The sequence below is a fragment of the Ipomoea nil genome, unplaced genomic scaffold (genome assembly GCF_001879475.1).
Source record: "Ipomoea nil cultivar Tokyo-kokei standard unplaced genomic scaffold, Asagao_1.1 scaffold1421, whole genome shotgun sequence".
NCBI classification, from domain to species: domain Eukaryota; kingdom Viridiplantae; phylum Streptophyta; class Magnoliopsida; order Solanales; family Convolvulaceae; genus Ipomoea; species Ipomoea nil.
In genome coordinates, this window is record NW_017617849.1 from 3590028 (window position 1) to 3612061 (window position 22034).

Sequence of the window (22034 nt, forward strand, 5' to 3'; positions counted from 1 at the left end):
AAGGTAGAGCGCTATAAAGCCCGGTTAGTAGCCAAAGGGTTTAACCAGGTGGAGGGCGAAGATTTCTTTGAAACTTATAGCCCTGTCGTCAAACCTACCACGGTTCGTTTGCTCTTTTCCGTGGCCGTCTCACAAGGCTGGACACTCCGTCAGCTGGATGTCCATAATGCCTTCCTAAATGGGCACTTAGTGGAGACTGTTTATATGAAACAGCCACCGGGTTACGAAGACCCTGCTCATCCAGGGCATGTATGTCATTTGCAACGGTCGTTGTATGGTCTGAAGCAAGCACCCCGCGCCTGGTTCAAGCGCCTACATGATTACCTGGTTTCTGCAGGTTTTTCACCTTCCAAGACAGATGTGTCCCTTTTTCACTACACAGCGGGCTCATCCCGGGTTTTTCTCCTTGTTTATGTCGACGACATCATCATGATGGGCAGTGATGCAGCCCTCATTGATGCCTTACTACACCGACTAGCAGCAACTTTTAAAATCCGGGATCTTGGCACACCTAGTTTTTTCCTTGGGATTGAAACGGTGCAGGAAAATGGTGGAATTATACTATCGCAGCGTCGTTATATGGGAGATATTTTACACAGGGCAGGTATGACCGACTGCAAAGCTTTGGCCACTCCAGCTGCAGTCACGCAAGCCGTTACACCATCACCACAACCGTATGAGAACCCGACGCAATATCGACGCCTAGTCGGTGCTTTGCAGTATCTCACCATCACCCGTCCGGATCTTTCTTTCTCAGTGAATCGCTTATGTCAGTACATGCACTCCCCGACTGATGATCACTGGGTCTTATTGAAGCGGGTGCTGCGCTATATTAAAGGCACACTCGACTATGGTTTACGTCTTTCACCGTCGTCGTCTACTTCGATACATGCCTATTCAGACTCAGACTGGGCAGGCTGTCCGACTGATAGGAAGAGTACCAGTGGGTACGCTGTTTATTTGGGGTCCAATCTTATCTCTTGGTTATCCAGGAAGCAACGCACTGTTGCGCGTTCGTCGACTGAAACAGAGTACAAGGCCCTAGCCGATGTCTCGGCGGAGGTAACCTGGGTGGTATCCTTACTACGTGAGCTGGGGTTGCATAGTGGTGAACCGGCAACTCTATGGTGCGATAATCTGGGCGCTACATATCTCTGCGCCAACCCCGTCTTTCACGCGAGGACGAAGCACGTCGAAATAGACTTTCATTTTGTTCGGGACAAGGTAGCTTCAGGGGACTTCGTCGTCAGCTTTGTGTCAACGAAAGACCAGATAGCGGACATCTTCACCAAACCTCTGCCAGGGCCGCGATTTGATTTGCTACGTGACAAGCTCAACGTTGTTTTACATCACCCTTGTGCTTGAGGGGGTGTATTAGTAGAGTTATTATTTGTCACATTATTATTGTATTCTATAGGTATTATTTGTGTGGTAGAGAGTTAGTCTACTTTGACTATCCTGATAGATAGGGATCTCTACGTTAGCTTTTCCTATTGTATTGTATTCAGATTATGATTGTTCAATTGAATTTAATTAGCTTTCCTCATCTCAATGAATTTATGATCACTGTATATAATGTTTTGAAGATGTAAAAGTTTTGTAATGTTCTATACCAAGAAGAAAAAATGAGAATTTTGAGTAGTTAATAACGTCATTTTTAATGTCATTTAAACATATTTATTGATATGACTAAAAATGATCATACCACAATAATGTTAAGACCAATAGGAATGAATTTTTATTTTTATTTTTTAAAAATAACTATAAGTGGAATGTCACATATAAATCTAGAACCAAAAAAAAAAAAAAAAAAAAAAAAAAAAAAAAAAAGAAATTAACTTTTAGAATTGAATAGATCGAAATGTCTTTATATTTAACGTTTAGTGCCAATCTAATAACTACGAATAGAGGTATATATATTGATAATTGAATGACTAATTTATTATAGTATTATAACCAAGGGATGAAAGTATAATTTTTATTTCCAAAAATTTCTAAACCTACGGAGGTTAAAAAGTCTAAATCCAGGAATTATGTCCCTACTAATCAGAAACTTTTTTTTTTTTTTTTTTTTTTTTTTGCAAACTTTTACTCAAGTTCATCAGATAATTATTATTATTTTTTTTGAGTACTATTAGTTTTATTACATGTAATATTATTCAAAAGATAATTGATTTGATAATTATAAAATTCTTTGTTTGAATTATTATAGGAGTTATCTACTGGTACTCTTTTTAGTTTATTTATTTATTTATTTATTTATTCTGTGGTCATTAACTGGACAAAAATATCACGTAGACGTAGTGTCTTACATGCATGTGTGTGGGGATAAACTAAATTATTAAAATATAGTGTAGCGCGTTAACACCATGGGCCTCACTTCTAGCATAACGGATAGAGTTGATGTCATGTTGGTACGCTTTTGAAAACTACATTGCCAAGTAATATGGGTTTTTTTTTAATTTTTACTAGATTACACTATAGCGATTGTAGATTGGTTTTTTCATATAAGAAGACTTTGAATTCTTAATTCCTCTTTAAAAAAATAGGGTGTACGATTATTTACAATCGTTATGTTGTGCAACCGTGTGCACAGTTGTAAAATGACGCTGTTTTATTTATAAAAAAAATAAATTCCGTTCAGATTGTCGTTAACGATGTTAGGCGGTTTCCTTTCGTATTCAAATAATATGATATATCCAGAATTACATAACTATATATTCAGAATTACATAACTATATATTCATAATTTGACAACAGTACATTCAAAAATAATAACTATACATTCATAATTTCATAACCATATATTCATAATTTCACAACTAGACATTTATAATTACATAACTCCATATTCAGAATTCTTAAAGTGCTTGTTCATAGAGAACTATATCCATAATTACATAACTACACATCCATAACTTCATAACTCTATATATCCATAACTTCATAACAATATATCTATAACTTCATAACTATATATTTATAATTACACGTCGATTGAAATTTTTGTAAAAAAATAAAAAAAAAATATTTAATCGGTGGAGTTAAACGGTGCCACTAATGACACCGTTACTCCATTATAGTAAAACGATGTTGTTTTGCAACCGTGTGTACCATGCGGTGCACAACATAATTTGGCGGGTTAGTTAGACCAACCAAACTATTTACTTTATTTTGATTGCCTACCAGAACCCACATTATCTACATATTCAAATTAAATTATTATTGTTTTTAATTTGGAGTTTTTCTTTTAGTTTTTGTAACCAAGTGATTGATGGCTACATGAAATGGCAATCATTATATTAGGGATAGATCATGATACACTTTTTTCTTTTCTTTTGTTAATATATATTAGGGATCATGATACATTTTTTTTTTTTAATGCTACTAGCTCAATTACATTGTAACGTCTTCACTGAGGCTTGATTTCATGACCTCCCACATGGGAGATGTCACTACATGCCATCTGAGCACAAGGTGCTTGGCTATGATACACTTTATTAGATGGACTATTGATATAAATTTTATTTTTATTATATTAAAGATTAAAGATTCGTGTTTAGTATATTGAATGTTGATTTTTTATAATTTCTGTATTATTTTATATATCGAAGATTAATTATTCAGTATATTATTTAAAAATAAACTTTTTAAAGTATATTAAAACTGAACCATTATCGTATACAGTAAAAATTACCTAAAATGTTCGGCTATAAACCGAAAACAAACACAAACTAATAAATTTTAATAAAGTGAAGAACGCACCACTTAATCCAAAATTTAATATTCCGAAAATAGTCGAAACTATGCAATTACATCCTAGAAATCAAATACATTCTTTGTGGGCTTTTAATTCGTGTACCTCGTTGGGTTCAAACAATCTGATTCTCAACACCACAACGAAAATACTGTATATAAAATAGTCTTCGGTCCCGATCCTTGTCAAGATCAACAATAAACATGCGCCGGTGGTAAAAGATGGAAACATTGAACCTCTGCGTTTAGTGTGAAAAACATGGCGAAGCCCATCCTTCCTTTTTTTTTTTTTTTTTTTTTTTTTTTTTGAAGACATGAACTAGGAGGCTCTTCAACATCCCATTACTCATTAACTCCATCTCGGCAAGACACGTCAAGTGCACATATATCTAATCTAAAATTATTAGGATATAATTGGAAAAGAAAAAAGTTTCAAATTAGCCACGTATCGAGCTATACGCGAAATGCAATTAGGTAATTCAACTAAACAAATTACAATAGAATCTTTGAACTGTCTAAAATTATGTAATTAGTCCAAAATTGACATGGTGTTCCTGTTATTGCTAACGTGACAGTCACCATATTAAATTTTTTAAATAATTTGGAATTGAAAAAATCATCCATCCCTGACTGTATTCATTTGCTACTATCTCCTTCAGTTTAATTGAAATTTGTTTTGGTTTTCAAAAAATAATAATAATGTAATTTAAATTTTCACTTTATTCTTTTCCCATCGAATTACAATTCTTTTTCTCTCTAAGTTCCTTATCTCAACCAAACGCCCTGCAATAGGATTAGGTCCATTTGGATAACAGGTACAAACTTCTCCATGAAATAAAAATATTATGTAGATCAAAAATCATAATTATCGCCCCTTGATTCATCCCAATTTTTCATTAGTAACAATTATTGCCATTTAACTTGGATCACTATACTTCACGTTGCATGAGATACTAAGCCCTGATTTGTTATGAGTCGACTTTAGTGACTTAAGTGTAACTCAACTTATTATCATATGTATATGTCAAGTTTGTAGATTGTTGGTCAATGGTATTTATATAGTTGCATTGTATTTGGGCAATAAATTAATCGATTGAATTGGAGTGAGTATATCTTGATATTGCTCATTAAGTAATAGATTAATACACAAACACTTGTTCAAAAAAAAAAAAAAAAAAAAAAAAAAGATGTCTATTTAAGAATACACACTATAGAAAAAATTATATATATTTTAAAAATATCACTTAATATACACTATCAAATAATGACTACGAATTTACCTCATCAATCGTCCCTCAAATAAAACATTATTATTTCCATTAATTTTTCTTTTATTTATTTATTTATTTATTTTGTGGCCATTGACAGAACAAAAATATCACGTAGCGGTCTTACATGTGAATGGGCCTATGGGAATAAATTAAAATATAGTGTAGTGCCGGTGGGTCGTTAACCCCATGGGCCTCACTTTTAGCCTAACGGATAGGGTTAATGTCATGTTGCTACGCTTTTGAAAACTATATTGCCTAGCAGAACCCACACCATCTAATTTTTATTTTTATTTTTTCCATTATACTATGGATCATGATACACCTTATTAATTTTTATTATATTAAAGATTCATGTTTAGTATATTAAATGTTTATTTTTAATAATTACTGTATTTTTTTTTTTGTGTATTGAAGATTAATTATTTAATATATTATTTAAAAATAAACTTTCAATATATTAAAAATGGACATTTTATCATCTACAGTAAAAACTGCTTAAAACGTTTAGCTATAAACCGAAAACAAAACCAAACTAATAAATTTTAATAAAGTGAAGAACGCACCACTTATTCCTAAATTTAATACTAAAAAGTTAGATGAAACTATGCAATTATAGCCTAGAAATCAGTATACATTCTTAGTGGGCTTTTGATTCCTGTACCTCGTTGGGTTCAGAGAATCTGATTCTCAACACCACAACGAAAACAATAATGTATATAAAATAGTCAAGAATAATGCAGGGAATGTGCCACTGGAAATAATGGCATTATTGGAGAGAATTTCAGTTAAAGCAACGTACAAGAGTTGATTCCATGTATCAGGGACTCCGGGCAGGCACCAGTGAGTGCAGTCGGGGCTGCTGTGGCCTCCCACGCCGTAAACCGACGGGTGCCCGTCTGGTCTGTACCGTGACAACCTAGTAATGTCCAGCAAGTACACCGGTTTGGTCATGTTTTTTAGAACCGCCTCCAGCACCACTTCTGCTGGGGATGTGGGTTTGGTTTCTGCATCATAGTTTGGTTTTTTTGCTCCTTCGCAGGTCTTCGGTTTCGATCCTTGGACACCTCTAATATTTATACCGCCAAACCGTTGAGACACGTCCCATGATAGGTTTTTGGGATTAGCTTGAATTTTTCTGTGTACAATTAATTAATTTTAATTTACATAGGAAAATGAACTTACTCTTCCCAATGGTCAGGCGAAACTCCTTGGAAGAACACTTTGGTCTTTGTGGTGTTTACGTCTGAGTCGACCCATTTTGCCCAAGTTTTAAGTGCTTTTGTATATAAAACTATTCGATCCCCATCTTTGTATGTCACGTTTCCCTCTTTGACCAAATCCCATCTAGGAAAAAAAACAAGACAACCTCAGTCAATTCATCATATTTATTTGATAATAATAAGGTTATAAGTTTAATTCTCAAACCCAAAAAAAAAAAAAAAAAAAAAAAAAAAAACTTACGCTTGTTTCCGGCCGCTGTGAAGCCACCAGTGCCAAGTGTCGAAGATGAGCAGGTCCATCTCCTTCCACCGGGAACCTTCACTAATGGAGTCAAGCTTCAATATTCTCTCGCCGTTTTCCTTATCAAGATCAACAATAAACATGCGCCGGTGGTAAAAGATGGAAAGGTTGAAACTCTGCGTTTAATTCAATTCGCAATAATCTTCATCAAATATCAGACCGCAATATAATAGATGCATATATATATAATACGAGGAGGAGTTTAACAAAATCATATATCTTACTGGGATTGTGAAATTAGAAACTTCTCCGACTCTGGTTAAAGCATAGTCAGAACCTGGTTTATATTCTGCTTCGCTAAGCATACATGTGAGAGACTGCCATTGATTGTTACTCAATGAATCCCCTACGAACATCACCCTCTTCCCCCTCAATAACGTCAGAAAATCTCTCTCAAAAAATCTGCAGAGAATTAATTTCCACTACTCCCCAAATCAAACACAGATTCCTCAATAAAACATCAACTAATAATTAAAAATTGAAGCATCGAATCGATCATTCTACCTTTGTATTCTGCAGTCAAAGGGTTGCCACCTAAATTGGAAGTAATCTCTGTCTGGTCTTCCATTGGCCACACAATTAAATTGCTTCTGTATGAAGGGACACTTTGATGAATTATAGGAGGGGTAATAATCATCGTAAACCCAACTTCCTTGGGAGATATCACACTGCTCCTCCGCGCTGATCACTGATTGGCTCAGCATACAGATAAGAGCTGCAACTCCCAAAAACCTGTCCATTAGAAAGAGGGCCAGCCAGACAGACAGACAGAGAGAAACTTCAATTCGTTGTAATAATAATATATGATGTGATTTTGATCAAATGAATAAAGTATTAGGGCGTGGGTTTTCTTTTATAAGGTTTGGTTTTAACTTTTTAAGGTTAATTAATATGATTACAAGGAAAGTGTTCGAAAATTATTGCCTTTCCATTTTAGGAGATGCAGACTACATTACCAAAACATAGGTAAGACTCTTTTATGCCGTACGAAAAATGTAATATTAATTAGAAAAAAAATTATTGAGTATTTGTTATGGAAAGTATAATATTTGTTATAAAAAATGTAATATTTGTTATAAAAATATAATATTTTTAAATCAAAATGTAATATTTAGATTGAACAGTTACTTATTAAAAATATATAATATTAGTTAGTAATAAATTGATTAATTGTTATCTATGAGAGAAATTATAATATTTATAAAAAATATCATACTTTTAATGATAAAATGTAATATTTTTAAATCAAAATGTAATATTAGGAGTTAAAGAAGTTACTTATGAAAAAAAATTGTAATGTTTATGAAAAGGGGTGTAGTACTTAAAAAAAAAAAAAAAAAAAAAAAAAAAAAACCTCCACCCTTTCATAGGAAATTTTGCCAATGAGATTGGATATTAGTAGATTTTAATCTTATTTTACTGGATTTCATATTTAGCAGGGAAAAAAAAACAGTAACATCAATAGTTATGAGATTGGGTAATTGATTACGACAGTGGACCAATAAGGAATTAAATAAGATTATATTTGTCACCATCCTTTGTATTTTAAAAAGTGCTTTAAAATTATTTTTGGTGTGGGTGGGTTAAACTAATATGTGCATCTTTTTAATTTTTAAATTAAATCTGAACTAATTTGTGAAATTTTATTTCAAACAAACTTTTTTTTTTTTCAAAATGGGTTATAAAACTTTAAAATACATCTTTAAATTTTCAAGAATTCATTTGATTAGCAATTTCTAAAAATTAGGGTGTTTGTTTATTGAATGGAGAAGGGACAAATTATATTATTGCAGTGGTTATATCGTGGACCGCAGTACACATGCACCGCGGTCAAAATGGTGCACTGCTAGTGTTAACGGAACGCATTTTTTTTTTTTGTATGTTAATTACCAACTGACACTACAGTATATTTAAACCGACACTGCCTCACGTATTATTTTTATATTATCAAATGAAACTGTAGTTATGTCAAAATCATACTGTAGTTATGGTGAAATGAAACTGCAGTGTATATAAATTGAAACTGAATAACATTTCACATATTTGAGTGTATATTGTACAATGAAGCTGTAATTATATCAAAATGATCATGTAGTTGTGTTTTAATAAAACTATAGTGTATATAAAATAAAATTAAATAATATTTTCACATATTTGAGTCTATAAATATCAAATGAAACTGCAGTTTTGTTGAACTGACACTGCAGTGTATACAAAATGAAATTGAATAACAGAGTTACTTTTTGCGGAAGGGTGCGAAACGGCGGAAAACGGATGCCGTTTCTTTTCATTAAACAAAACGACGTCGTTTTGATGCGCGGTGCATAATCGATTATGCACTGCGGTGCACGATATAATTTGTCATATTATTGACCATGGTCTACCTGAAATTGTAGACCATGTTTTAAAAATAACTTTAATTTTGCATCCCAAGTAACATATTTTGTACTTACCGAGTTACCGTTAACTGTTTATATACCTGTAAACATATTGATCAAAGGCACACCACATGATAATTATAGACACATAATATGACATATAAGTTGTTAACTACATGTACATAATATGTTAACTGCAGACACATAACAAGTTAATCAACATCTCATGTGTTTACGATTAACATATTTTGTACCTGCAGTTAATAATTTATGTGTCTGTAGTTATCATGTTATGTGTCTTCAATTTGTTTACAGGTACATAAATTGTTAATTGTAAGTACATAATTTGTTAACTACAGACACATAATCTTTTTATTAGGGTTCACAATGTAAGATGGACCGATGATATAACAATTGTGAAAAATTGATGAAAGGATCAGAAAACCTATTAGTTTTTACGTGTACTTTTCTCAGCTTTCATTTGAAAAATAAAATATATAGTATGAAAATTTTAAAAACAAGCAATTGGAGAATTAGAGTAAAATGTAACTTTTTTGTTTTTCTTTAGGTGACAGAAAAAAAAAAAAAACACTTAGTCATTATCAAGCGTGTAAGTACATTGAATAAACTTCATTCATTTGTAATAACTCATAAATCACACATTAGAGATAAATTACATTAAAAAATTTTATGCGACAGGTTCAACTGAAATGATGTTGGCAAGAATTGTTTTCAACTTTAGTTTATGGAAACATATTTATGTATTCTCATTTTAAAAATTACTATCCATAACCCAACCTACACGCATAAGCAAATAGTAGGGATTGAATGGTCACCCATCTCCATCCTTGGGGAGATTTTTGGGAACAAAGATTTCTCCTTTTTTTTTGAATGCTACATTTCTCAACCTAATAAAGCACAGAGTCAATAATACCTCTATTGAGCCTCGATCTCATGACCCCCCACATGAGTCAAATATTAATTCCTTAGACCAAATACCATTTACCAAAGGTCCAAATCTTCAAATTATTCCAAGCTCCAAACATAATAAAACAATTTTTTTCATTCAATTTACTTTTTAATATATATATATATATATATATATATATATATATATATATATATATATATATGGGATCGGGGTCTTGATGTTGTCCGGTTGTCCCCGGCAGGGATGAGAAAGCTCTCCCCATCCCCGGAAAAGTTCTCTGTTCCGATCAAGGTGGAAATCGATTTTTCATGTCCTGATTGAGTTGAATTGTCATTGATCCATAACAAAAATTGCTATTAAATGGGAGAAAATAGTTTTTAAAATGTTAATACAAATCTTGTTTCCAAAAATTGCTTTTTGTAAGATATGTAGTATCATCTATCAATGGCTATTATATTTGTCCCATTCCGAGAACACTTCATGTTGATCTCACTATAGTTTTCCACACTCCTATATACAATAATAGTGGCCTCTCTCCATCTACGTATACCAACCCCTCGGCTAGTTAGTTCGATCTCCATATGTTCCGTCCAGTGTGAAAAAACATGGCCAAGCCCATCCTTTCTTTACTTGAAGTCTTGAACCCACCTCTACTCTATCAACAAGTATAGCCTCTTCAACATCCCATTACTCATTAATTCGCTGCTCCATTTCGGTAAGACACATCAACTTCACATATATCTAATCTAAAATCATTAGGATATAATTGGAAAAGAAAAAAGTTTCGAATTAGCACTGAACTATACGCGAAAATGCAATTAGGTCATTCAACTCAATTAATTACAATCGGATCTTTGAACTGTCTAAAATTATGTAATTAGCCCAAAATTGACATGTTCTCGTGTTATTGCTAACATGGCAGCTACCATATTAAAAAAATTATTTTAATAATTTAAAATTTTAAAAGTATCCCCTCCCTATCTTCGTCTCCATGTCGGAAACAAAGAAACTTCTTCATCTCCAAGTCGGATACGAAGAAAGCTTTTCGTCTCTAGGACAGACCGACAGAGACAAAGACGGGGAGGGGGTGAATTTTTTTTATTATTTTATTTAAAAAATTTAAAATAAATGTAAATATAAATTTTTAATAGGATGACCGTCACATCAACGATAACCGGGGGAACATGTCAATTTTGAACGAATTGCTTAATTTTAAATAGTCAAAAGACCTAATTACAAGTATTTTTTAGATAAATTGAATGATTTCATTGCATTATCGTATTTAGTTTGATGACTAATTTAAACACTTTTCTATTAAAAGGTAACGAATCGGACCATACATAAGATCCGAACCCGGAACCGTTATGGGATTGTAGATGATACACCCCGTATTTAGTACATCAATACCTTTTAAAATTAGAATCCATAATTTTTTATGACATGGAACCCCCTGGTGCCGCTGCCGGGGGTATTAAACGCATAACCTTCAATATAACAACCCAAACACCAACCATCCAAGCCACTCAAGATATCACGTATAAGAAGGTATAATACTCTATTTATCCGTGTGAAAATCGTTGACATCCCGATAGTGAGGGGACAAGGGTATGGCTAATATTGAAGAAGCCGATGTTGTACACTTGTACATTTGTTAACCATTATTCTCTCCTCTTAAAAGATCATCGTCCCTTAGTTCACTCAATCCCCCTGACTTGGGGTCCTAACTCCTAAGCTGAACATTAGGCTATAATTTGTGTTATTTATTATTTATCATTTGGGCCATCCCAATATCTCAGGCTTGGAATCTACTCTTTTGGACCTAGCGCCCCGAGCAATAATACTACTATTTTTCAGTAATCATGGTCCCAACAAAACCATCACATGAAATACCGAAATATGTACAACAGGGGAGTGCAGTGTTTGATGGAATAAAGAAGACCGGGAAACAACTCCATAAGTTGAGAGGTGATTTGAATCTGGTAAATTCAGCTTCTTTGGCATCTGGGTCAATGCCAGTTACGTGTACAACTAATGTTACTATAATGAAACTCATTATTAGACCACATATGACATTGTTCATTCAATTCAATTAAGCAACTTATATATGTGTGCTTGGGCCCTGGGGGAAAGTTTATTGAAGTCAAATTTTGAGCGTATCAATGGCGATTTCCCCACTCTGAAAACACTTCATATTGATCACCCTGTAGTTCTTCACACCCCTATACAATCTTGGCCTCTCCGCATTTACCAAACCCTCAGCCGGTTCGATCTCTTTGTCGCCGTCCGGCGTGAAAAACACGGCCAAGCTAATCCTTTCTTGTGTTGAACTCACCACTGCTCTATGAACCAGGCTCTTCAGCACCCCATTACTCATTAGCTGCAACTCCATTTTAGACACATAATTAACTTTACATTATCTCTAGCTATGGGTATATCAGGGCTGAAAATTATGGAATTTCAGACCTTAAATCAAGTTGAAAGTCTTGTTCCGACCACTTTTAGTATTCGGAAAAACCTTTGTTGCTATTTCCGACCACTTTTTACTTTCGACTTGATGATCACTTTCAAGTAGTCTGAAATTCCATGATATATCATAGACTAAAGCATATATACCTGCATTTGATCTCCGATGTTGACCACTAAGGCATGAGGCAATACGGGGACACTGTACCAGTTGCCATCCCTGAGAACTTGAAGTCCTTCAACTTCTTTGTCTTGCAGGAGAATGGTGAGTGCCGATGAATCTGCATGAGCTTTAACCCCTAAAATCCAATCTGGTTTTGGGCACTTTGGGTAGAAATTGAACCTTGCTTCCAAGGTCGGTTCATCCCCAATCAGATTCAAGAAACCATCTTCTTCTATATTTAATGATTTTGCCATGATCTTTAACAGCTCATCTACCAAACCCTTCATCTTTGTGCTATATTCATGCATTATTTCCCTGAAAATCACAAAAAAAATCATAAATTGACACATGCATTGATCTATAACATGAGGTGAAGATTACAGTTGTACATATACAAAATTATTCGACGTACATATGAAACATTTTCAACTATACCTGAAGTCAGGAAGAGTTTGAGGCCAAAGGTGAAGATTTCTTTGATTTTGAGGGTGAATTTTGAGAAACAGTCGATCACACCAATCCAATATTTGGTTCTCTGAAAATATGGAATCATTCCCATACCCTTCAAGACCTTGGGTGGATCGAACGTACTTTTCTTTTTCTTTCATTGGTAGGGAAAAGAACTCCTTACCCACACATCGTACTCTCTCAAGAAATGAATTTGACATTCCATGGCCAATCAACTACAAGGAAAAGAAATATATAGGAGAGTAAATTTCAATTTTGGTCTTGTGACTATAAGGGTCCTATCAATTGCGGTCTACGACTTTCAAAAGTGTTAATTTAGTATCTTGACTATGCAATTTTTATCAATTTTGACCTCTTCGGTCAAATTTCGCTGAAAAATTTTAATTGATCAAATAATGAGGGTATTTTACAAATTTAGTCAGATTGATCAAAATTGATGAAAAAAATTACATAGTCAATATACTAAATTAACACCTGTGAAGGTTGTAGACGGCAACATAATTAACAAGACCTCAATAGTCACAGAACCAAAATTAAAATTTAATCAAAATAGTACAATAAAAAGAACTTTAATTATATCAGCTATAAACAATCTATTCCTTTGTAATTAGGGTCATAAGATGCAATTTACTCATTACCCTATAGAAAATGAACTTGGCAATTATATATCTAAAATAATGAAGTGTTAGATGGAATAAAGAAGACCTGGAAGCAACCCCAGAAGTTGAGAGCTGATTTGAATCTGGTAAATTCAGCTTCTTTAGCATCTGGGTCAGTGCCAAGTAGCAGATTGAGATCGATGACCGGGATATCACCTAGCTGGGCGGAAGAAACACCACCTCCAAATCCGTTATCCTTGACGAAGAAACGCGGCGGTGGCTCCGCCGCCTCGGCGGAGATCTCTTGGACACGCCGGCCAGCTGGAGGAATCGCCATTTCTCAATCTGCAGCAGTTGGTCAACCGGCCAAAAGTCTGCTCTTTACACTTACACACACAGAAATTCAGAAAATAAATATATATAAATCTGCCAATAATATAATGTGCATCCCTGCCGGCTGCCGTGTCCTGCTTCATTTTTTTTTTTTTTTTTTATAGATTAACAACACTTTGCGCCCCTTAATTCACCAAATGTTTACACTTAACGCCCATCATCTCAGTTTTCTTATACTTAACCCCCTTAGCTTCCATCCTCTACCATCTTTAGTACCACTACCCACCATCTCTTCAGGAGCCGACCTAGGATCTAATGACCCTTTTTGGGTCTTGATCTTGACAAGCTTTAGGTTATATTTATTGGTTGAGCTTTGCATTGCTCTGGCACCTTACTACACCCTATATATATATATATATTTAGCGCATGAAGTGATAAATAGATCGAGCTGCAGATCGAAGCAACAGAATTTTGATATTTAGTGGTCGTATATTGTTTTCTGGTTATCAAATGATGTTGTGATGATTTCAATAGGGATTGAATATGGTTTGGTTTTACTTCTGCCCAATGAGGGAATCAGTAAAAATAATATATCCAAATCTACACAAATTCTAAACTCAATGAATGTTATGGAAAAGAATTGCTATTTTTATTTTTTTGTTTTTGGATATTTGAAAAAAAAAAAAAAAAAAAAAAAGTCAAGAAAATGGTTGGACTGAATGGGAGCCTATCTAGCCACTGGGGGGTATTTTTGGCATTACAGTGATATAATGAGGAGGAGGGTAGTAGAGATATGTCAAAACAAATTAACTCGGCCCGTTTTTATCCATGTTATATTTTACAACTCGGCATGTCACATATTGGATTGGTGGGATAAACGGGTCTATTGAAAAAATCTCCGACTCAATTAGTTTAAAGCTGATTTAAATAGGTCTAACTCATTGGGGTTCGTTGGTCCTTTTTGACAACTCTAGAAGTCTAGAATACAAATAAGAGCGGAAGAAGCTAAGGGGTTAAGTATTAAAAAAAATGGAATGCAGGGGTTAAATGTGAAATTTTGATGAGTTAAGGGCGGGGGTAGGGAAGTATGTGTCGCTTTCTCGCATTTATTTATATTAATAAAAGGTGCATAATCTTTCATCCAAAAACAAAATGTCCAATCTATTTTAGTTGCCGAAGTCAGAAGATGTTGGCTATGGTTGGAGCTTTCTTCCTTGTCTTTTTTAAACTACCTTTTCTTTTTATTTTGTACCTTTTTCTTTTATTGAATTGGATTAGATTGCTTCTTTTTTTTCCCTCATTTTGGTTTGTATAATAAAGAGTCAACATCATAATTAGATATAAAAATAATTAATAAAATGATGACACACGAATCAGTAATTATTAAAAAAAAATAATTTTAGTAAAAACTGTAGCATGATCTTTTCAAATATGTTGAATTTTATACTTATAAACGTACACATGTTTATATATGCTGGTTGTTTCAAACAAAATATTAAATATGTGATTATATTTGTTGAAGTTATTATTAAAGATTTATTAGGTTAATCTGCACACAAATTCAAAAATGAATTAGGATGGGTTATTTGAAACTAGGGCACCAGCTACCAAACATTATTGTATGGACCACGGTCCAAAAACACATAAAACATATTATTCTAACTCATAAAATATATTATTCTAACATATAAATTACATTATTTTAACTCATAAAGTACATTATTTTATCCAAAAAAAAAATCATTTTAACATATAAAGTACATTATTCTAACTCATAAAATACATTATTTTGGACCATCCACACAATAATCTGTCACCAAGTGGGAGGTCATGGGTTTGAGCCTCATCAGTGGATGCGGTATTGACTCGTTGAGCTTCAGTATGTAAAAGAAAAAAGAAAAAAGAAAAAGGTCAAACTCACATTATTTACATACTATTGAGGATGCTTTAAGAGATAAGGTAGGTTGCCACCTTAATATTAATGTAATCTATTTTTATTTTTTTTTAAATTCTATGAGGATGTTTTAGTGAAGTAGTGTGTATCCCTGTAATCTAAAAATATCTGGGGTTAGACTGTTATTGATGATGCATGCATGAAGTGTGCTTATTTTCTCCGCAATCCATCTTTGAAAATTTTGGCTATTTAACTGCAAACATGTTGTGGTTGGTAGGGTAGGTTTTGGCTGCGCAAGCTTCATCAATGCCCCACCCCCACTCAATCACTTCTCAATAATGCACATCTATCTCATCCTAATCTATTTAATTCAAGGATTATTAATTTATTACAAAATAAATACTTCTAGTTTAAATTTAAATATTTTTTTAAAAAATAATAATTTTAGGGTCACTAAGATGTTCCGATTATGAAACTTACTAAAAGACAAATGAGATAATTATGAGACTTTTTTATTTTTTTTAAAATGACAAAAGAAACTAGTAAATACTTTCCTAACAAATTAATTATTTTAATTTGTACACTTGAAGTATTTCTATTACATCAATTAGCTCTAGTTTATCTTACAATGCAAATTGGTATAAATGTAACCTCCATCATTTAGGTTGCATTTAGTGAAACATAACACTGTTCTCGACCATTATTTTGAGTGGCAAGAAGTCAAGAATAGTTTATTCTTACATCAATTATTGCTTTCCTACTTAATAATGTTAAAAATTTATATAGTAATGGTGATTAAATTTCAAATGTTCTACCAGAAAAAGCATAAATAATATTTGGGTGTTGTAGTGTTATAAATATTATTTAAAGTTTGGTAAGAAGTTATTTGATTGGGAAAGAAAAAGTTTGAAGTTGATCTGCTAATGCATAAGAAAAATCAGTTCGATTAGATATGCTGATGGACTAAAATTCAGCTCGGTTAATTAAGACTTAAGATGAGCTAACGTACTAAAATTTAGCTCGATTACGTTAAAACTTAAGATGAGCTTACGTACTAAAATTTAGCTCAGTTAGATGAGCTGATGTACAAAAAATTAGCTCGGTGGTTAATGAAATGTGCTAATATACTAGCTCATCAAGTTGATGAGTAAATAAGTTGATATACTAGCTTAGTTGATCAAGCTGATACAATAAGCTCAATGCTAGATTACCTCAGTTAGTAATCATTTGACTCAGCTGGTTAACATATAATTCTACTAAGCTAAGTTGGGTTAGTTGCTTTACAAAGTTCCAAATTAAGCACCAAGATGTTGTGGTGTATATTTTGCTATAATAAAAAAAAAAAAAAATAGTGTGTACAATTAATTTTATTAGCTCCATTTGAGACTACTATAATCACTCTTCGAAATGCCATTTAAATAAACGGTAGTCGAAGAAATAGTAGGAGACTAGGAGTGATTAAAAACTCTGCTTCAAACTCAACATTACCTTATTATAACACTACAAATCTACAATAACAATCTCTTCACTTTCTAAACTGCAGAAGTCTAAATCTAAAATATATACCAACTACACTCGATTTCATGTATAGTATTGCAAATTTTTTGTAAAAAAAAATACTCCATGCATGCATTTCGAAATTGTTCTTTAATTTCTTCCACGTCTCTCTTCGCAAAGTCACGATCGAATATAGCAAGCTAAGTCCTCCATCCTGTTACAAACAAATTAAATCCGTCAAGGAAAGAGAGCTTAGATCACGGAAGTTACATGGCAGCACTCACTCAACATCAACATCATATCGTATCCCATTCTGATCTGCACTACGGAGGCCAACCAATCATTTAATGTAGGCGGCCAAATTATGAATAAATTTTCAAATGAGAAGTGAACCCCATAGTGTCATTTTATGCTATTTTTCACTCGGTGATATATATATATATATATATATATATATATATATATATATATATATATATATATATATATATATATATAATGCTAGTGACTCTATTACATTATAATCAGGGACGGAGCCAGAAATTATGTTGAGGGGGGCCGAAATACGGATGGATTCAGAAATTTGTTCTAGTAAAGACGAAACATTAAAATAAAAGAGATTTTAAAAAATAAATAAATAAATTACCTAAGAAATATAGGTGTAAATATTATTGGATATGGGCGAAGTCATAGGGAAGGAGCCCAAAAAAACTGTAAAACTATATTGACAACCAAAGAATTTGAACCCCTAACCTTCATTATTATACCAAACACATACTCTACCAACTAGACTAACTCATTTCCTATTAATAATTAACAGTTTTTATATACTAATACTCAAACATGTACTATATATACATATATACATTCAAAGATTATATATGGGGTGGGGGTGGGGGTGAGGGGGGGGGGGGGGCAGCTGACCTTCCTGCCCCCCTTTGGCTCCGTCTATGATTGTAATATCAGACTTGATCTCATGACCTTCCACATGAGAGAGATCACTACATGCCATCCGAGCACAATGTGTTTGGCCAATCGGTGTGACAGGATAATAGGGCTGGCACCCGACCCGGATCACAAATGGGCATTGACTCAGCATCACATGGGAACCCAACGGGCAGAACTCCAACGGTTAGGAATTCCAACAGGTGTCACCTTTATTGTCTTTGAAGCCACCATTGATGCCACCTTTGATGAGAGAGAGTTAAAGCCTCAACGCCTCATTCATGACTCTTCATATTCTTGCCGTTAGCTCAGCTCCCCAATGATGACTCTTCATGTTGTTACCGTTAGGACCTAGCATAAATAGAACTTCCCTCAGCTGAGCAGGGGACACTGTACTTTCTATACTGAGACAAGAAGTAATACAACTATTGTTACATCTATTGTTACCTTGTCACATCATTCGTTACTCTTATAATATTCTATTTTCGGTAACATATTTACCGTCACGGTGATACATGAATTCTCAAATATGATGTTTAAATGCATAAAAGCCAAATTATTTACCAAATTAGCAAATGGATGTTACTAAAATGCTAAATCTGTTTTGTGATTAAAAATGTACTTTTAAGGGATTAACTAGGCAAAGTAGTTGAAAAGTTTTTAATAAGCGGAATTGCCTATGAAATATTTGTGTCAGGATCGAGTATTTATCATTATGTTAAAAGCTATAGTTAGTAGTGAAGGTCTAACTTTATTTTCATATATATACTTACGTAGTAGTTAGTGTCACGTTTTGATAGAAAAATGCTTGACTCGACTCTCTCAACCATTACCCGACAATTTGTCTTACTTTGCTAAAGTAAACCACTTCCATGCTATTTCCTTGTAAATATGAAGAGCCTAATTTATTTGCTTTTTTTTTCTTTTCTTTTTAATATATCTGTACTAGAGCCAAGTACTTTGTAGCCTACTATTACCTTTCCAAATGAAAGGTTAGAGGTTATACTATAGATAAGTTAGATTGTACAGAGTATTAATTTAAAAACAAAAAAAAAAAAACATATATGCATGCTATAGTAAATGTTTAATTTTTTTTTATTTTTTACAACTTATAATAACTTATTAAAATTCCTGGAAATTTATTAGGCGGCTATCCCCACTAGTTCCAGTCACTAGAGGCAAAATTATACGTCCACTTGCAACTTCTCTTCAAACTTGGACCGCCGACAACATAGCAAAAAGTGGGTCAAATACAACGAACAAACGTTCATCCTGTTCCAAGTCAAATACTCAAATCCTTACTCTTTCTTCCTTTTTTTTTTTTCTCGGTCAAGGTGAACTGTGAGGCCGTCAATCAAACTCCCCTTCCTCCTCTCGCTTTTATTAGTTTATATATACACACTCTCTTGTGCTTTCTTCCACTCAACAATCTCATTTTCTAGTTCCAGTTTATGAATCTCTAGTACTAGTACTCTAGGATTTTCTGTCAAAGAATCTACTGGGGTTTGGCCAATTTCAGTTTTATCATCTGGGTTTCGGTTTAAATTTGAAAAAGTTTCAACTTTCAATCTTTAAACAGCAATCTCATAATAAAGGGGTATTTTGTCAGTGCTTGTTTTTTCCCTGAATTGGATGAAAACAGAAAGGTACATATATAAAGTAGATTTGGTGTGAAATGGATGGAACTCAGGGGGGTTCTGCTTCACCTGCGCCGTTTCTGGCAAAGACATATGAGCTGGTGGATGACCGTGCAAACAGCGCCGTTGTTTCATGGAGCCGCGGCGGCCGGAGTTTTGTGGTTTGGAATCCGCCGGAATTTGCCCGGGACTTGCTGCCCAAGTACTTTAAGCACAACAATTTTTCCAGCTTCATCCGACAGCTTAATACTTATGTAAGCATGCACTCACTCTTCACTTTTTCTTCTACCTCCTTGAGACTTAGTGTTGATTAGTTTGTATTGACTTGTGATTTTATTGTAACCTGTAAAAATTAATGATAATCTTAGAATTTTGTGTGGGCTATGGCAGGGCTTCAGAAAGATTGATGCTGAGCAGTGGGAGTTCGCGAACGATGAGTTTATAAGGGGGCAGACGCATCTCCTGAAGAACATTCATCGCCGCAAGCCAATCCACAGCCACTCTGCTCAACCAAATTCCGGCGTTCCGTTGAGTGAACCGGAGAGACGGGAATTCGAAGAGGAGATAGAGAGGTTGAAGCAGGAGAACAGCTCGCTCCGGGTGGAGTTAGACCGGCGCGAGCAGGAGAATCGCGAATGCAGATTTGAGTTTCAGTCATTGGATTCGAGATTACAGAGCATTGATGAGCGGCAGCGCCAAGTTCTGGCCCTCGTAGCGCAGCTATCTCTGAAACCTGATCTTCTGCACCACCTTGAAGTTCATAACAAGAAGCGGAAACCCTCCGTTTCTAATGGCCATTTGGAGCTGGTTAACAACCTGGATTCCTCCATAACTGTTTGCCAGAAAATCCTCAACGGAATTTCTAACGGAGAAGAAGCTTATGGAAATTTCGAGACGCTTCCACAAGCCCCCTCCGGAGATTCCCGTTTCTCATCACCTTCCACTCAAACTGATACCCCTGAAATTTCGTCTTTGCATACCAAGCATCCCGGCGCCGATGGAAACGCTAAAGCTGCTTGGAATTGTGCCGCCGTAGATGTTGATAGATTGAAAGATCGGTTAGAGGGAAGGAGCTCTACGGCGGCTGTGCCCGTCGTCGGAGGGAACGATGTGTTCTGGCAACAGTTCCTGACGGAGGAAGTTGAGTCGGAGAGAAGAGAGATTGGGATCAGAAATGGTAGAGAATGTATGATTGTTTTTGCAGAACAAATGGGGCATTTCACTCCAGCAACTGGAAACTGATCGATGCGGCGGCTATTTGAGTATTTCCTTCAAATCTTCAAATTCTTGATCGATACACTAACCTTCTATGTTTTTATAGTGTATGTACATGTTGACATGATAGTGTAATATGTGATTGATCTACATCATAGTTTTTATTTATTTGAAAATAAAACAGACATGTGATGAGAAAATATACTTATTATTTTCCACAATTGTAAAGTCCAAGTCATTGGTTTTGGTCTTGTCTTAAGTTGGTTTAGATTAATTCAATTCTTTTTAAAACATATGCTCATTTCAAGCTTTTAAAGCAACTACATGAGTAAAATGTAAAAATGAGTTTTTTGTCGGGCTAATAAGATAAAGAAAAATAAAAAACAATTGTGCAACAGTTGTCACGTGTTCATTGGGTATTGTTTGTGCACCAAGTGCAACGTGTAGTGGTTCTAAAAGAATTTCTTCAAACATCATGCACGAATCAAAATTAGCGATTTTTTTCTCTTTCAAAAACTTACTATAATAGGAATGTCCTTAGTTCTATACTTCTATTGAAAATTTTGTTAACCTCCCACCTCAATTTGTCATGCCAAAAATAAAAAGTTACATAATATTTTACTCATAGGATTATATGAAGTCGTTGAAGAAAAATAAGAAAAATATGAATTATTTATAAATTATTCAAATATCAACATTGAAATGGGAGGTACCAAAATCTTTTCCACACTTCTATGTAATAAGGTTTTAGTTTCAATTTTGTGCAATGATTTAAACATTCTTACTCGTTTTCAAAAATAAAAATTATAGAACAATATTATAGTAAACAATTACACAAAACAAAGAAGGTTAATAATCATATTAATTACTTTTCATTTTAAGGGAAAATTGCACCTTTTCGTTCATAAGTTATTGGGTAATCGTGGAATTCATTTATGAGTTTGGTCATGCTCACTTTTCATT

The 22034-nt window shown here is 34.0% G+C and overlaps 3 protein-coding genes across 3 annotated transcripts; 1 reads left to right on the forward strand and 2 right to left on the reverse strand.

The window, feature by feature from the left end:
* Positions 1-5593: 5593 nt before the first annotated feature.
* On the reverse strand, positions 5594-7355 carry LOC109187641 (protein trichome birefringence-like 41). The gene is made up of 5 exons (XM_019337891.1): positions 7053-7355; positions 6773-6950; positions 6489-6664; positions 6210-6371; positions 5594-6093 (listed from the first exon to the last, which is right to left on the reverse strand). The coding sequence occupies exons 1-5, from the start codon at positions 7286-7288 to the stop codon at positions 5715-5717; spliced, it is 1131 nt and encodes a 376-aa protein (XP_019193436.1). The 5' UTR covers positions 7289-7355; the 3' UTR covers positions 5594-5714.
* Positions 7356-11754: 4399 nt separating this feature from the next.
* LOC109187643 (codeine O-demethylase-like) lies at positions 11755-14149 on the reverse strand. The gene is made up of 4 exons (XM_019337893.1): positions 13657-14149; positions 12919-13166; positions 12471-12798; positions 11755-12234 (listed from the first exon to the last, which is right to left on the reverse strand). The coding sequence occupies exons 1-4, from the start codon at positions 13885-13887 to the stop codon at positions 11998-12000; spliced, it is 1044 nt and encodes a 347-aa protein (XP_019193438.1). The 5' UTR covers positions 13888-14149; the 3' UTR covers positions 11755-11997.
* Positions 14150-19576: 5427 nt separating this feature from the next.
* Positions 19577-21221, forward strand: LOC109187642 (heat stress transcription factor A-4c-like). Its single transcript, XM_019337892.1, has 2 exons — positions 19577-20110; positions 20247-21221. The coding sequence occupies exons 1-2, from the start codon at positions 19895-19897 to the stop codon at positions 21096-21098; spliced, it is 1068 nt and encodes a 355-aa protein (XP_019193437.1). The 5' UTR covers positions 19577-19894; the 3' UTR covers positions 21099-21221.
* Positions 21222-22034: the final 813 nt, after the last annotated feature.